Consider the following 16,935-nt stretch of genomic DNA (forward strand, 5'->3'; position numbering starts at 1 on the left):
ATGAGAAGTTCCCCTTTGTCAGACCGACTTTTAAAAGATCGGGAACAGCAGTTTTTGAACTTTGGACAGATTTCAGGTTTTCTGGCGGCCGTTTAAAAAAACTCCAAATCTGTCCAAAGTTCAGAAACTGCTGTTCCCGATGTCAGAATCTGTCAGCTGTGAAACTGACTTTAGGTTTTTTAAAAAAAGTCGGTCTGACAAAGGGAAACTTCCCATCTGCGGTCACGGCGCCCTGATGAGGATGATGAACAGTCGCGGTACAGTTTACAGCCGTGGGCCGGATGCTGAGCGTTTCCGCTCTCTGTAACTGTCAGAGAATGGGGGACAGAGAGAGAGGGGGAGAAGGGGGGACAGAGAGAGAGAGAGAAGGGGGGACAGAGAGAGATGGGAGGAAGAGAGAGAGAGAAGGGACGAACAGAGAGAAAGAGCAGTAGGAACAGAGGGAGAGGAGTGGATAGAGAGAGGAGGTGACAGAGAGAGGAAAAGGGAGAAAGATGAAAAGGGGAACAGAGAGGGGGAAAGGGGGGCAGAGAGGAGGAAGGGGACAGAGAAAGAGGGAAAGGGGACAGAGAGAGAAGAGGCGAGAGACAGAGAGGAAAAGGAAGGGAGAGATGAAAAGGGAGAGAGAGAGGGAAAGGGGGACAGAGAGAGAGACAGTGATCAAGATCACTCCTGACAAAATGGCTTCTATCCAGAATACTCCGCATCAGTACAACAAGTGACTGCTTGTGCAAGCAAAAAATAAGTATCTCACTAAATCAGAGTTACCAGAAAGTAAGTCAATAAATTAGTCTTCCCATTTAAAGCTTTTTCACAAAAAAGCACCTTTATTGTTGTTTTGATTAATAGTTAGATACATTTTTAATGCCTTAATCTTTTTGAAATAGTCTTACCAACCCCCCATGTAAGACAAAAATTGTAATGTGGTCCCCCCCAAGTGAAAAGGTTGGACAACCCTGCTTTCCACCTCTGCTGTTACCACCCACCCAATGAACATTCCCATTAATCTTTATCCCCACTAGTACTACAAGCATCACCTGCAACCCACCTCCTGCCTACTTGCAACATCTTCTCCACCATCTGTATTGAATCTTAAAAAAGTAAGACTCTAAATATATTTATATTACCTTTTATCATCCTTGAAAATAATTTCAAAGGACTTCTCACAACTTTATTTTTGTTGATTGACTTTTGTGGGCTTTCATGCTTTTCAGACTGGGAGGGCATTTTCAGGCATTCAGTTGTCATCTTGATGACATTAGCTGGCAAGGTCTTGACAAACTAGCGCACACAGAGAGACCATGTATAGGTCGGTATTCATCAACTCTGTCCAGATGGATGCAACTGTGGGATGCATGCAGAGTGACGAAACCACATCTGCCAAATGGAAACATATCAATTTCATCATATGGAACACTATTTGAATTTTTACTGGACATTGAACATAACTTGTTTAAAAAGACCACAGAGCTGAACGACTGAAAACATGACTGCACATTTACATTCCGAGAGACAGTTGAATAGAGAGACACTGGAAGTGCTCCCTGATTCAATTAGCAAGATTGGGCTGGGCAAAAGTGATGATCAAAAGACATTGAGAGCCATTGTCTGTGTAAGAGCAGCACTTCACCACCACCCCACCTGCACACACCCACCCCCACCCCCAAAAGTGTGTCTTGTAAGCTTTGGAAAATCAACAACCCTCGGAGGCGATGCTGTTTCAAACAAAGAGCTGGTCACATGACTAACCTGCTGGCCAACCTGTGAATTGATTGAATTGTTCCTCACAAAAAGGTGTGCGGGCAGACTGCAATTGAACTTCAAGAAGAAAGCACTGCTCGCTCCCTGTCTCTCCTCTCTCTCGCAAAGCTCCAGGGACCCATGGAAGCAACATAAGCCTCAAGACAGTGGAGGCCTGCAGCCTTCTGGTACCCAGCAAAACAAATTTGAAAGTGCACACCTGGCCCCAACGAGAACTGCAAGACTTAACTCCAATCAAGGTTTTTACATCCAAACCAAAGACAGTCTGATTGGTTCTTTTACAATCACAATTAGAGAGCAGTGAGAAAGGACTCTGAGGTGAAGCTAAAAACAGTGTTTTTAAAGTTAAACCCTGTTACTGCCAAACCAGAAAAAGGGCGAGAGGGGAGCCTGAGACCCCTTCCTCACCTGGTCATAACGGCTTAAAGAACCAACACCTCACTGATCCAACAGCAGAGGTCCCTGGCTTTAAACCCACCCACCCAGTGGACAGCGCTCAACCAAATCCACTCAGTGAAGACGACGCTGCCACCTACTTCGTAAGTGTAGATGATGGGCGACCCAAAGTGCCACAAGTGTAGCCACAAGTCCCTGACCATGGAACACACCACATCAACCTGCCCACCAAGATTTGTTGTGGGAGGCACCTCATTTCTCTACTCTGCATCTCAGGCGTTCATTGAATGGATAGCCAAACTAGGTATCAATGTCCATCTAGCTATGCAGCCGTGTAACAACCCCAAAGTTCCCACACAGGCTGAGCACAACTCTGTCCCTTTAAGTTACCACACATGTACGGCCATGCAAAAAATGTTTAGGGATCTGTGTACTTAAAGGAATTGGCTGCCCACAACAAAAGAAATTAGAGGGAACATTGTAAACATTCCATTAAAACCTTTTCCCAACATACAAACGTAGTACTCATATTTTTGTGAGCTTCAGGTTTTGCAGTGGGCTGTTTTATTGCTGCTGTTCCATGAAAGGATAAATCCAAAATTAGAGCACCAAGATCTGTTTGTGTGAATAATTTAAGATATATAGAAATAATATAACGTAGGTTTTAGCTTTATAGGTAACCCCTTTATGAGGCCCATGAAGACAAAAGGTCTCAACAACAAATGAGATGAGTGACTGTCTTAGCAAATGATAGTTTGATATTTGGTAATGGGGGTCATGATTCAGAAGAAGGTAGGGAGAGGGGTCAGATTGTTGTCCTTTGGCCACAGCATTTTTTTTGCTGTAATCATGATTCAGAATAAATGCAATAAAATATGAGACCTGATAGCTAAGGCTAAGTGGTGGATGAACATAAGTACTGCAGTAATGTAACAATTCTGCACTTTGGATAATTTAAGGGGAAAATTTAGCTCTAGAAAGCCTTCCAGCAAATTAGTCTATGTGAAATATCTGTGTAAAATTCTTTAAAAAAAAACTTTCACAAAAGTTTATTGTCTTCATTGGATCTATTGGCTAGCATGGGGTGTATAACCTTTTAAAGAAGTTGGCCATAACCAGAAAGGAGATTGTTTATGATTAAATCACTTAAGAGTCAGCTAGAAATATACGCTCCCTTGCCAATGACTCCATCCTCCTCTTATGGCCACTGCCTCAGTCAGAATTGGACTTTTGGCAGTCATGCTGATTTTCTCACCCCCATATCCTCCGCATCACAAAGACTGCCTCCTTCCAACTTGATAACATCACTTGCCTTCAATCCTATTTCCCCCCATCTGCCAGTGAAACCCTCATAACACGTTTCCATTGAATAATTCCAGATTCAATTACGTCAATGTTTTCTTCACTGGCTCCAAACTCCAGCCTCTATAAAACTCACGTTCATCCAAAATTCTGATGCTCAAGTCCTATCCCACTAGAAGTCTGGCTTGCTCAGCCACCCCACCCACACTGATCTACATCTCCGTTCCCCAAAGCCTCAAATTTAAAATGCTTATCCTTGTCTTTAAAGCTATCCATGAATCTCTGTAATCTGCACCAGCCATTCCTCTGAACTCTCCATTCCTTCATCTCTTCTACATCTCTTTGCTTCATCATTGTTGTTAATGACTTCAGCCACATAGCTCCATTCTCTGGAGTTCACTTCTTTAAGACCTTTTTTAAAACCTACCTGTTCGATCAAATTTTTGGTCATCCTGCTAATGGGCGGAATTTCAATTCCAGAGTTGGGACCCCGGCGTTGTGTTCATTTCCAGGTCCCGACCCTGCACCACATTGGAAATATGCACAAGTTGTGATTTCAATTGAAATCTCACTGACTTGGTCCAGAGTCGTGTTCGCCGTCAAATTAGCAGCAGAGGGCGTGGGAAGGTGGTGGGACACAGGAAGCAGCAAGCCTGATTTAATGGATAAGCAGCAGCCATTGTTTTAATAATGGAAGGAGGAACTGAGCAGAGGGCAGTGGATAGGGAGAGCCCCTATGCCAGGGCAGCCCCCATTTCTCAGATGCCTCACTTGAGGTGCTGCTGGAGGGTGTGACAAATCTCCAGGACCTGATGGCCAACATCCTAGGGTTCTAAAAGAGATAGCTGCAGTTATAGTGGATGTGCTAGCTATGATTTTCCAAAATTCCTTAGATTCGGGAACGGTCCCATCAGATTGGAAGTTGGCAAATGTTACACCACTTTTCAAGAAAGGAGGGAGAGAGAAAACTACAGGCCAGTGAGCCTAACATCAGTCATTGGGAAAATGCTGGAATCTATTATTAAGGAAGTCTTAACAATGCACTTAGAAAAGCACAGTATGATTAGAACAAGTCAACATGGTTTTACTAAAGGGAAATCCTGTTTGACAAATTTATTAGAGTTTTTTGAGGATATAACGAGTAGGGTAGATAAAGGGGAACCAGTAGATGTATAGAACATAAAACAGTACAGCACAGTACAGGCCCTTCGGCCGAACCTTTAACCTACTCTAAGATCAAACTAACTAGCTACCCTTCATTCTACTATCATCCATGTACCTATCCAAGAGTCGCTTAAATGTCCCTAATGTATCTGCTTCTACTACCACCGCTGGCAGTGCATTCCACGCACCCACCACTCTGTAAAGAACCTACCTCTGACATCTCCCCGAAACCTTCCTCCAATCACCTTAAAATTATGCCCCCTGGTGATAGCCCTTTCCACCCTGGGAAAAAGTCTCTGGCTATCCACTCTATCTATGCCTCTCATCATCTTGTACCCCTCTATCAAGTCACCTCTCATCCTTCTTCGCACCAATGAGAAAAGCCCTAGCTCCCTCAATCTTTCTTCGTAAGACATGCCCTCCAGTCCAGGCAGCATCCTGGTAAATCTCCTCTGCACCCTCTCTAAAGCTTCCACATCCTTCCTATAATGAGGCGACCAGAACTGAACACAATATTCCAAGTGTGGTCGAACTAGGGCCTTATAGAGCTGCAGCATAACCTCGCAGCTCTTAAACTCAATCCCCCTGTTAATGAAAGCCAACACACCATATGCCTTAACAACCCTATCAACTTGGGTGGCAACTTTGAGCGATCTATGGACACGGACCCCAAGATCCCTCTGTTCCTCCACACTACCAAGAATCCTGTCTTTAAGCCTGTATTTTGCATTCAAATTCGACCTTCCAAAATGAATCACTTCACACTTTTCCAGGTTGAACTCCATCGGCCACTTCTCAGCCCAGCTCTGCATCCTGTCAATGTCCCATTGCAACCTACAACAACCTTCCACACTATCCATAACTCCAGCAACCTTCGTGTCATCGGCAAACTTGCTAACCCAGCCTTCCACTTCCTCATCCAAGTCATTTATAAAAATCACAAAGAGCAGAGGTCGCAGAACAGATCCCTGTGGAACACCACTGGTCACCGAGCTCCATGCTGAATACTTTCCATCTACTACCACCCTCTGTCTTCTATGGGCCAGCCAATTTTGTATCCAGACAGCCAACGTCCCCTGTATCCCATGCCTCCTCACTTTCTGAATGAGCCTACCATGGGGAACCTTATCAAACGCCTTGCTAAAATCCATATACACCACATCCACTGCTCTTCCTTCATCAATGTGTTTTGTCACATCTTCAAAGAATTCAATAAGTCTTGTGAGGCATGACCTGCCCCTTACAAAGCCACGCTGACTGTCTCTAATCAAACTATGCTTTTCCAAATAATCATAAATCCTGTCTCTCAGAATCCTCTCCAATAATTTGCTGACTTCCGATGTAAAACTGACTGGTCTATAATTGCCAGGGTTATCCCTATTCCCTTTCTTGAACAAGGGAACAACATTTGCCAACCTCCAATCATCCGGTACTACTCCAGTGGACAGTGAGGACGCAAAGATCATCGCCAAAGGTGCAGCAATCTCTTCCCTCGCTTCCCGTAATATCCTTGGGTATATCCTGTCTGGCCCCGGGGACTTATCTGTCCTCATATCATTCAAAATTTCCAGCACATCCTCCCTCTTAACCTCAACCTGTTCAAGCATATCAGCCTGTTCCACGCTGTCCTCACAAACGACCAGGTCCCTCTCACTAGTGAATACTGAAGCAAAGTATTAATTTAGGACCTCCCCTACCTCCTCCACTATCCCTGATCAGCCCTACCCTCACTCTGGCCATCCTCGTTCCTCACATAAGTGTAGAACGCCTTGGGATTTTCCTTAATCCTACCCGCCAAGACTTTTTCATGTCCCCTTCTAGCTCTCCTAAGTCCATTCTTCAGTTCCTTCCTGGCTACCTTGTAACCCTCTCGAGCCCTGTCTGATCCTTGCTTCCTCAACCTTAAGTAAGCTTCCTTCTTCCTCTTGACTAGCTGTTCCACATCTCTTGTCATCCAAGGTTCCTTCACCCTACCATCCCTTCCTTGCCTCTTCGGGACAAACCTATCCAGCAGTCGCAGCAAGTGCTCCCTAAACAACCTCCACATTTCTGTCGTGCATTTCCCAGTTTATGCTCCCCAGTTCCTGCCTAATAGCATTGTAATTCCCCCTCCCCCTGGATTTCCAAAAGACATTAAGGTGCCACACAAAAGGTTAATTGGCAAGATAAGGGCTCATGGAGTTGGGGGTAATATATATGATAGGAAGACATTGATTCATCTTTAAAGAGTCTGTGAGGCTCCAAAACCGATCTGAACCTTTTAAAAAGCTGTTTAGAGTTTTCAAGATGGTGTGGCTGAGCCCTAACAGCGCTAAATCCTACTACAGAGCCGCATATGCTGACTACTCATGAATGAAAATCACTCACATCCTAGAAGGTAAATCTACCCACCAAGAATCAAACTGACAACCAGAAATGCCTGGTAGTTCTCCTAATGAAAGCGCATATAGCCGACACACACCGCACTCCCCAGCAGTGGGGACTTACTTTAATAATCCATCACACAACAGGTACTGACTAGACCTGAGCTAATTAGATGATAATTGACATTAATAATTTGCACAAATGATCGATCCCAGAACGTACACAAATCAACTAAGTCCGTGGGTTTCCAATAATTGCACAAGCACATATAAGACTCAGCGACAGTATAAATGACTTTCAAATAAAAGCAGTTGATTTAGTTTCGGTTCGGATAAATATGAGTTCGACGCTGGACCGAGGTTTTATGATTGACGGCTTTGCAACTATTTCCTTATCTCTATCCAGTTCTGACCAGCCAGCTAACATCTCGGCTGTAACTGATGGAAAACAACGCACGAATGCAGAGGGAGGACTGAACTCCTCAAAGTGGGAGTGCGGAGTGATTGGCAATGATGAGAGTTGCCAGAAAGCTGACGACCTGTTCTCAAAACCCAAGGCCTCCGCTGTACTGCTTAGAAGAGGATTCTCTGCACTTAATCCAGAAAAGACAAATTGGTCCGAGTGTCCTTCTGATTCACTTGCAGATTCAACCTTACTAAATCGATCACCTCGTAGCCCTCCGCCGAATACGGACTTCAGCATTCTCGTTCAAGAGCACCGACCTTGCCCTTCTCCGTCTATGTCTAAGGACTTCTCTTTGGATTTGTTGGGTACAACTTCTTCCACTCCACTCTGGGATGCAGAGACTAAGGGGACTGCAGAAATCCCAAGTGACCTTTCCAGCATCCTTCATGTCGCGTTGACTTTAGAGGATGTCTCTGAAACAGCGGCATCGGGCGATATGCTAAAAGCTGCCACCTCTACTACACCCTCTTCATTACCAGCCGAGGAGATTCGGAACGGACAAGATCCCTGCAAATAGAGGACTCCTATCCCAGCCGAAAACACCTATAACAAAAACCGTGTCGGGCAAATACGGAGTAAATGTACTTTATTTTTGTTAGTGCCATGTAATCGAGTTTCGTAGTAATCACAATTTTTTTTTTACGTGAATAAAAATTAAAGCTCATTATCATGCACCATTTATCAAAGCCGTTGTAATTGACTTCTCAGTACCGGGCAGTTCACCACTGTTTTCCCACTTCATCCCAGAAATTACTACTCTTTTCGGCGTTTACAATTGGGATAAACACGGACAAGAGTTAAGTGGCTCACCTCCTCTTCCTTCACCCCTCTCCAATCCTGTTCATGAATCAAGTTTTTAGAAACCTTTCTTAACTTCTATTGTTACCATGTCTCACACCTTGGTCCGTTTTCTTGGTACAAGTGTAATTTGCATTTTAATTTCAAACTTGGTTTCTGTTTGTACTAAGCTTTGGTTCTTTATGCGTTCCTTGCAGATTTTCAGTTCAGAGTCCTGTCTCGCTTCTCTAAATGAGCATGTTGACTAGCCTACCGTTTGTATTTAATTCCCCCGCTGTGTATCTTCTATCAATAAATCCTGGTTCCCCTCCACTCCATTCAATGTTAAATGGCAGATTGGTAAAGGCTTTTTAACTTGATAAGTTGAAGAAATTTGCTCGTGTGCAGATGTAGGCTGCCCTGACTTATTTGCAAGTTGGAGGCTTAAATGGCCAGCTCCTGTTTCTAAATAACAAATGGATTAAAACTACTCCAGTACTCGTGTGCTTAGGTATGCTTTTGGGAATTAAGTTAAAGTAATATAAAGGTCAAACAAGGCAAAGGAATACACTATTGAGGAAGTGAGGGATCTTGGAGTGAATGTCCACAGATCTCTGAAGGTAGCAGGACTGATCGATAAGGTAGTTAAGGCATATGGAATCCTTTCCTTCTATAGCTGAAGTATAGAATACAAGAGCAGGGAGGTTCTGCTGGAACTGTATAAATCATTGGTTAGGCCACAACTTGTGTGCAGTTCTGGTCATCTTGTTACAGAAAGGATGTAATTGCACTAAAGAGGATATAGAGGAGATATGAGGATGTTGCTAGGACTGAAAAAATGCAGCTATGAGGAAAGATTAGATAGGCTAGTGTTGCTCTCTAAACAGAGAAGGTGGAGGGGAGATCGGATTGAAATGTACAAAATTGTGAAGGGTCTATTTACCTTGGCAGAGAGGTCAGTGACGAGGGGGCGTAGATTTAAAGTTCTAGAAAAGATTCGAGGGGAGATGAGGGTCTGGAACTCACTGCCTGAAAGGGTAGTAGAGGCAGAAACCCTCAACTCACTTAAAAGGTATCTAGAGATGCACCTCAAGTGCTGTAACCTGCAGTGCTACAGACCAAATGTTGGAAGGTGGGATTAGGTTGGGTGGCTAGTTTTCAGCCACCACGGACACGATGGGCCAAGTGGCCTCTTTGTGCTGTAAACGTTCTATGATTGTATTCTAAATACCTGTCTAATTCATGCTCTACTTGACCAGAGCTTACTTAACTTTGACAATGGCTGCTGAAAAATATCCCTAGCAAGATCAGACATATCTTGATTTCTACCTATTTGTTTAACTGGTAAATTGAATAAACCAATAACCTTATTCCAAGATCACCTTTTTCCAGAAGTAAAATGCTCCAAATATAGAATGTATTTCCATCCTCAATGGTACTTGTGTTCAGAATTTTACAGTTTGAGATCATTTTGGCCCAGAGGCCTGAAGAGTTGTCCATCTGAATCAAGCTTGCTGCCTGAATTCTGACCTTTCCTCTGGTTCTTTTGCTGAGTGCTTAGGCAATGATAATTTGGCCACTTTTTTGTTGAAGCTTTTGATTTTTAAATGGGTTAAGATGCATTTTCTGAAGAAAACTAGTGCACTGGCTAACTAAATTTCTGTGCCTAGATGTCTAGACCTGGTTTTCTCAGATCAAGTAGCTGACTACATGCCCAAGAAGCTCCCAGAATTAACTGCTCATAAGTTGCTTTAAATAGTCACTCAGGATACTGGTATGGGTCATGGTAAGGAAGGGAAAATGAGCAAATTGCAGTTGGGCTCTGGGTTTAAGATCAGGATGGGGGAAAATTGGCCAGGTCTCCTGCTATGTAGCTCAGATAAAGGATCATTCTTCCCATGCTTGAATAACCGGTTAACTCTTGCACAGGAATAATTTGAGGGAACCCAGTTCCTATAGAATTTCAGAACGTTGCTTTGGATGACAATTGTGGGGGGGAAACACATCTTTGATTCCTAGTTTGTATGGAACTCAATGTCCTGAAATAAATGGCTGAATTTCCATAGTGTCTCATTTTATTGTAACTGCAGAAGTTGGGAGAACTCCTTGCTACTATTGCCCGACTAGCAATCTCTCAAATGCCAGTATTTAAAACTTTTATTTACAGATAAAACTGGAAACAGGAATATATAAATAGTAATGCCTAAGTGAGTATATGTAATTTGAAAATAAAAATTCTCAAGTACTAGTCACTTCTAAATTAATACTGTGGAAAGATCAACTTAAATCAGAGTTGAGTGCAAATTAGTAACTGGAGGTATTTACAAGCATAAGTGTTTTATAATAGGATAAGTTTACCATAATCTTAAATGTAACAATAGTGTATAAAATGTCTTAGTTGTATACAGACAAAATTAACCTTTTCAATACAAAAATATACATTTTGTAAGTTACAAGTTATAGAAGAACCAACTCCTGCTGATATATCCATCACAAGGAGATGGTGTGCTGAATCAGTGGTGGTGCAGCTGCTCAATTTCAGTTATTTGGCGCAGTAATTATGCCAGCCTCATCTGTGTCTAGATAATGCTCCTGTAGAGAGAAACAGTGTAATCACTGGAGCAATGCATCCGACAGGATTTCAATAGTACTCAATGAAGAATTTTTTGAAATAGATCACAATTTTAAAAGGGCATTGATATCAAACCATAAAAACAATTTGCTATTTAAATTTTACCTGATTCAACTTCTTAAACTCCACCACCTGGAAAAAGACATGCTCTAAAATTTCTCTTGCACTGCGACTATCTTGTCTATTTGATACACCTAGAATGTCACCACACTTTCGAACATAGAATTCAAGATCATCGTCAGTACCTGAAAACAAATCAGATTGTTTAACCAAAACAAATCGACTCTTACTGTGCCTTTTTAATATAGTAACATCTCACTATTACACCAGCAGGAATGAAAAATGTAGAAGAGGATAATCTTTCTAGGTGAAGATAAACAGGTCAAACCTGCCAATGGAAGATCAGAACACACTCAGTCTTGGTAACCTAATGCTGGAGTGAGCAGGTCCACTAAGTAAGGGCATTGTTCCATTGAGTTAGGTTAACTAGTTAATGAAAACCGTAGTGGTTGAACTGTTGCTGGGATTCTCCTTATCTGACTGCAGTCAACCTGTAAACTAAAGCCCTAATAAGTAGTGATCCTGACTGTTAGGTTCTTTGATATAGATAACGTTGCCAGTCAATCACATGGATCTGAAGGCACATGTGGCCAAGATTTCTTCCTTTAAAATGATGTTAGTAAACCGGTTGGGTTTCTGACTGTTCAGTAACTTGTATGGCCACCTTTTCTGGTACCAACACCAGAACTGGCAGGTTTATGGACTAAATTTCAAACCTGCCATACTGAGTTTGTAATTCTTTGCTGGTAAACTTCATGAAACTGGTTTAACTCAGCAGCTCTTCTGCAAACCCTTGGAGCACCAAAACCAAGTTCAGACAGATTGATAAGTGAGTTATGCACTTTGGAGAAACACAAACTCTGCCTCTTGTACTTTTTAGTAACTTGGTTTGAAAACTGGTGATGGCTTTCCAAAAGAAAGGCTATTATATACGCGCACATTAATTCACACAGGAATTCAGCTAAAAAAATTTCATCCATTAATTTGACCATTGATGTAAATAAATAAAGTTAAATTGCTCAAATATCCTAACCTATTACAAACAGTAATAAGACCAAAAACCATCCTAGATCTTTCATAAATCATGTAATGACTTGCATTTATTTTGGCACCGAGTCACAGGACGATATATCAGGACAGATGACAAAAAAACTTGATCAGAGGTACGTTTTAAGGAGCATCTTGAGAGATAGAGATTCAGGGAGGCAATGCTAGAGTTTAGGGCTAAGGCAGCTGCTGACAGTAGAGCAATTAAAATCAGTGATGCACAAAAGGCAATAATTGAAACAGCTGCAGAGATATGGAAGGGTAAGGCCATGGAAGGAACGGAGAACAAGCATGAGGATTTTAAAACTGAAGTATTGTCTGCCTGGGACCAAGTAAGGTCAGCAGGCACAAGGGTGATGGGAAAATGAGACCTGGAATGAGTTAAGATACAGGTAGCAGAGTTTTGGGCGAGCACAAGTTTATGTAGAGTGGAAGCCTGCCAGGAGAGCGTTGGAATAGTCAAGTCCACAGGTAACAAAGGCAGGGATGAGGATTTCAGCATTGGATGAGCTAAGGCAGGGTCGGAGTCCAGCAATAATAAAAAAACAAAGTGCTGGAAATATTCAGGTCTGGCAGCATCCATGGAGAGAGAAACAGAGTTGACATTTCAAGTCAACTGTTCTTCCCAGAATGTTAGCGACAGAATGAACAGCTCTGTCTGAAAGCAAAAACATGAAAATCAAGTTTAAGACTAGCACATGGTCTGAAATTGTTGAGTTCAGAGGCTGTAAAGTGCCAAATCGGAAGATGAGGTGCTTATCCTCAAGCTTGTGTGGACCTTCACTTGGAACACTGCAGCAGGGCTGAGAACAGAAATGTGGACACGGGAACAGAAATGTGGACACGGGAACAGAAATGTGGACACGGGAACAGAAATGTGGACACGGGAACAGAAATGTGGACACGGGAACAGAAATGTGGACACGGGAACAGAAATGTGGACACGGGAACAGAAATGTGGACACGGGAACAGAAATGTGGACACGGGAACAGAAATGTGGACACGGGAACAGAAATGTGGACACGGGAACAGAAATGTGGACACGGGAACAGAAATGTGGACACGGGAACAGAAATGTGGACACGGGAACAGAAATGTGGACACGGGAACAGAAATGTGGACACGGGAACAGAAATGTGGACACGGGAACAGAAATGTGGACACGGGAACAGAAATGTGGACACGGGAACAGAAATGTGGACACGGGAACAGAAATGTGGACACGGGAACAGAAATGTGGACACGGGAACAGAAATGTGGACACGGGAACAGAAATGTGGACACGGGAACAGAAATGTGGACACGGGAACAGAAATGTGGACACGGGAACAGAAATGTGGACACGGGAACAGAAATGTGGACACGGGAACAGAAATGTGGACACGGGAACAGAAATGTGGACACGGGAACAGAAATGTGGACACGGGAACAGAAATGTGGACACGGGAACAGAAATGTGGACACGGGAACAGAAATGTGGACACGGGAACAGAAATGTGGACACGGGAACAGAAATGTGGACACGGGAACAGAAATGTGGACACGGGAACAGAAATGTGGACACGGGAACAGAAATGTGGACACGGGAACAGAAATGTGGACACGGGAACAGAAATGTGGACACGGGAACAGAAATGTGGACACGGGAACAGAAATGTGGACACGGGAACAGAAATGTGGACACGGGAACAGAAATGTGGACACGGGAACAGAAATGTGGACACGAGAACAGAAATGTGGACACGAGAACAGAAATGTGGACACGAGAACAGAAATGTGGACACGAGAGCAAGGTGGTGAATTAGAATGGCAAGCAATCAGAAGCTCAGGGTCATGGCTGTAGACTGAAGAGGTATTTCATAAAGTGGTCACCCAATCTGCATTTAGCCTCCAATGTAGAGGAGACTGCATTGTGAGCCGTGAATACAGTTACTAAATTGAAAGTATAAGTAAATTGCTGCTTCACCTGGAAGGAGGGTTTGGGGCCTTGGATGATGGAGTCGGTAAAAGGGCAGGTGTTACACCTCTCGCAATTGCATGCAGAGGTGATTTTGGGGGGGGGGGGGGGGGGTGGTGTTACCGAGGTGGAAGCAAGCAGTGTTGGGGCAGATGTGTCAAACTTATCTCGGGGTTAAACACATCACCAATGTTGCAAATGGTCTTGTTCTGCTTAAGATATTTGCCAGGGATGGAAGTGGTGGCCAGGGAACAGAGTTTGTGGCAGGGATCAAAGACAATGGCTTCAACCCCCTCCAATATTTAGTTGGAGGAAAGTTCTCCTTCAATTTTGGATATTGGACAAGCTTTGTAACAAATCAGACAGCAAAGGGGTACAAGGAGGTGGTGATGAGATAGAGTTGAGTGTCGGCATACGTGTAGAACCTGCTCACCTGCTCTTGTGTTTTTGGATGATATCGCTAAGGGGTAGCATATAGATGAAAAATAGAAGGGGAGCAAGGGAAGATCCTTGAGGAACTGCAGAGGAAACTGGGGAGGGGGAGGGGGAGGGGGTAGAAAAGCTATTGCAGGTGATTCCCTGGTTACGATCAGGAAGATATGAATGGAACCCTGCTAGGGCAGTTCCACCCAGCTAACAGAGGAGTAGGTTGGTGTCGTCAATTGTCGAAGGATGAGAGTTTATCATGGTCACACAAAGAATGTCACGTGACTGAGGGTTGATCCAATATTGTGGCCGGTCCAGAAGTGGTTAGAACAGGATTGAAAGATGAGACTGCATTGTGAGCAGTGAATACAGGTAACATTTGGGGAAGGGATATTTGTGCCAAAAAAAAAATCCGAGCTCCTTGCGCTTATTGTTGGAAGTGAGGGCAGAAGAGGCAGAGGAGGGTAGTTTAAAAAGATGGGATTATCTTTGCATTCTTGGATGATCTTTGAGTAGTGAGCATAACCAGATAATGTTTGTAAGTGATCCAGCCAGATCTGGCAATGGATGGTTAGACTAGTTGTTTACCAAAGATGTTGAAATCTGTGTCCCTTGGATACAGACAGGAGGGTGGTATTTGGCCTTTAGTGCCCATGCCAGCTCTTTGGAACAGCTATGCTCCCTTGCATATTTTTCCTTTTTAAGTATATATCCAATTCTCTTTTGAAAGTGACTAGATAATCTGCTTCCAACATGCTTTCAGAATTTCACATTCCAGATCACAACTTGTTACATTAAACATTTTTTCTGCCATGTGGCTCTTCTGCCTTTCCACAATAAAAAATAAGTGACTTAAATTACATAACATCTTGTGTTTCTCAAAGATCCAAAAGCATTTCAATAATTACACTGATTCACCACTCAACTAACTGCACAATGCAATTCTGATCTTGACCACAGAAACCAGAGCAAGGTGCTAAATTGAATCCAGGAAACATTTATAGAAAAATGACGACCAGGCACCTTGCACTTCTGCAATTTCTAATAGGTGGCTAAACAGGAACACTACTTGTCCTAATTAAGCAGGAAATGGTATCAAATGCCCTTTACATTTTCATACCTTATCACAAAAGACAGTCTTAGTTTTGCACATTTTTTCTATAAATTTTCAAAACTAAACAATTACCATTAAATTATTACATGCATGCAATTCTCATTTCAAAAGTGACACCATTTTGTATGCCAAGAGTTTACACTTACATTTGTCCAGGATTGGCATTTTCTAAATTAACCCCACTATAGTAAACACATGTGTATCACCAAATTTCTTCCCCCTTCTGAAGGTACTAACAGAGGTATAATTCATGTGGTCCCTGTCCAAACCACATGAACCCGAACAGTGAGCATTAGAGGGCTATTTGACCATATAGAACATCACAACTGAGATTGAACTTTTACTCGGCTGATGCTTTTATGAGTGGGCATGCCCTAATTTTGTTGGAGCAAAATCCTGAGACTCAAACAGAATTATATATTAAATCTAGATTTTTTAAACCCACATTTGCTTGAAGCTCACTTATGTGACAAATTATAGGCAATAAACATAAGCAAAATAATCAGTGCAGTCCTCGAAACAGTTTACACAACTGGCCAAAAATTAGGATCTTTTCACACCCTCTAAAATGACAAATACTGGGATGCCTGAAAAATTGGTTCCCCTCAATTTTTTATTTGTCTGTCTTTCTTTCCTTCCCCCCGCCCCCAATAGTGATTACACTTAAAGCACTTGAAACATCTTGAGGTTGTAAAAGGTGCTAGATAAACGCAAGTTCTTCTCTTTCTCTTCCTATCCTTCCCTACTCACTCACTCTCACACCTTCCATTCTCATTTTTTATTCACTCTTATTTCTTCATTTGTTTATTCTCTCTCTCTTTCATTGCTCCTAATCCAGTTCATTTTTTCCTTTTCTGATTGTTTCCTTTTTTCATTCACCCGCTCCCATTTTTTGGTTTGCTTTTATTCTCCCCATTTCTGGTTCTCATACTTTTTTTTGGTAGATCTGCTCTATTCTAGTTTGCTGTCTTTTCACTCACTTCCCTGCTTATGCTCATAGTTGGTCTTTCTCTCTATCCCACCAGTTCTCTCTCTTTCCCCTTTCCTCCCTCTCTTATTGAGATTGTAGAAGAATTAAGCAGGCCAGAAATCCACCAACCAAGAAAATGGGGGCCAGGAATGCTGAAGCGCCCAGGAAAATCAGTGAAAGTGCATTACTGAAGCAATCTACTGAACAGCAAAGAAGCCCTCAACAATACCAGATCTGATTGGAGCTGGGAAGTACTGTTATGGGGAACTTAGCGAGTGTAGGACTGAAAGAAACTGCAGCCAATGGGATGGAGATGAATTGAAGTTCATCTGGTTTCTTGTGTTTAAAAGTGAAATTACTCAACATGTAGCAAATTTGCAATGAACTTATGTGACAGACTACCCATCCTTGGCCTTGCAGCAGGGATCAAGGAATAGCAATAAGGTAGAATTAACCTTGGCTGATATGCTCCTCCACTAGTTCCAGGGCAGCAAGGCTA

The 16,935-nt window shown here is 42.8% G+C and overlaps 1 protein-coding gene across 1 annotated transcript in view; it reads right to left on the reverse strand.

Annotated features, from left to right (window-relative positions):
- Positions 1-10,563: 10,563 nt before the first annotated feature.
- ift52 (intraflagellar transport 52 homolog (Chlamydomonas)) overlaps positions 10,564-16,935 on the reverse strand; it is a 42,294-nt gene continuing 35,922 nt past the window's right edge. Inside the window, exons 13-14 of the mRNA XM_068048840.1 lie at positions 10,967-11,106; positions 10,564-10,821 (exon numbers count right to left, since the gene is read on the reverse strand). Coding sequence (XP_067904941.1) covers positions 10,768-10,821; positions 10,967-11,106 — 194 coding nt within the window. The 3' untranslated portion in view covers positions 10,564-10,767. The remainder of the gene's footprint in view (positions 10,822-10,966; positions 11,107-16,935) is intronic.

This window comes from Heterodontus francisci, chromosome 16 (genome assembly GCF_036365525.1).
Source record: "Heterodontus francisci isolate sHetFra1 chromosome 16, sHetFra1.hap1, whole genome shotgun sequence".
Taxonomy (NCBI): Eukaryota; Metazoa; Chordata; class Chondrichthyes; order Heterodontiformes; family Heterodontidae; genus Heterodontus; species Heterodontus francisci.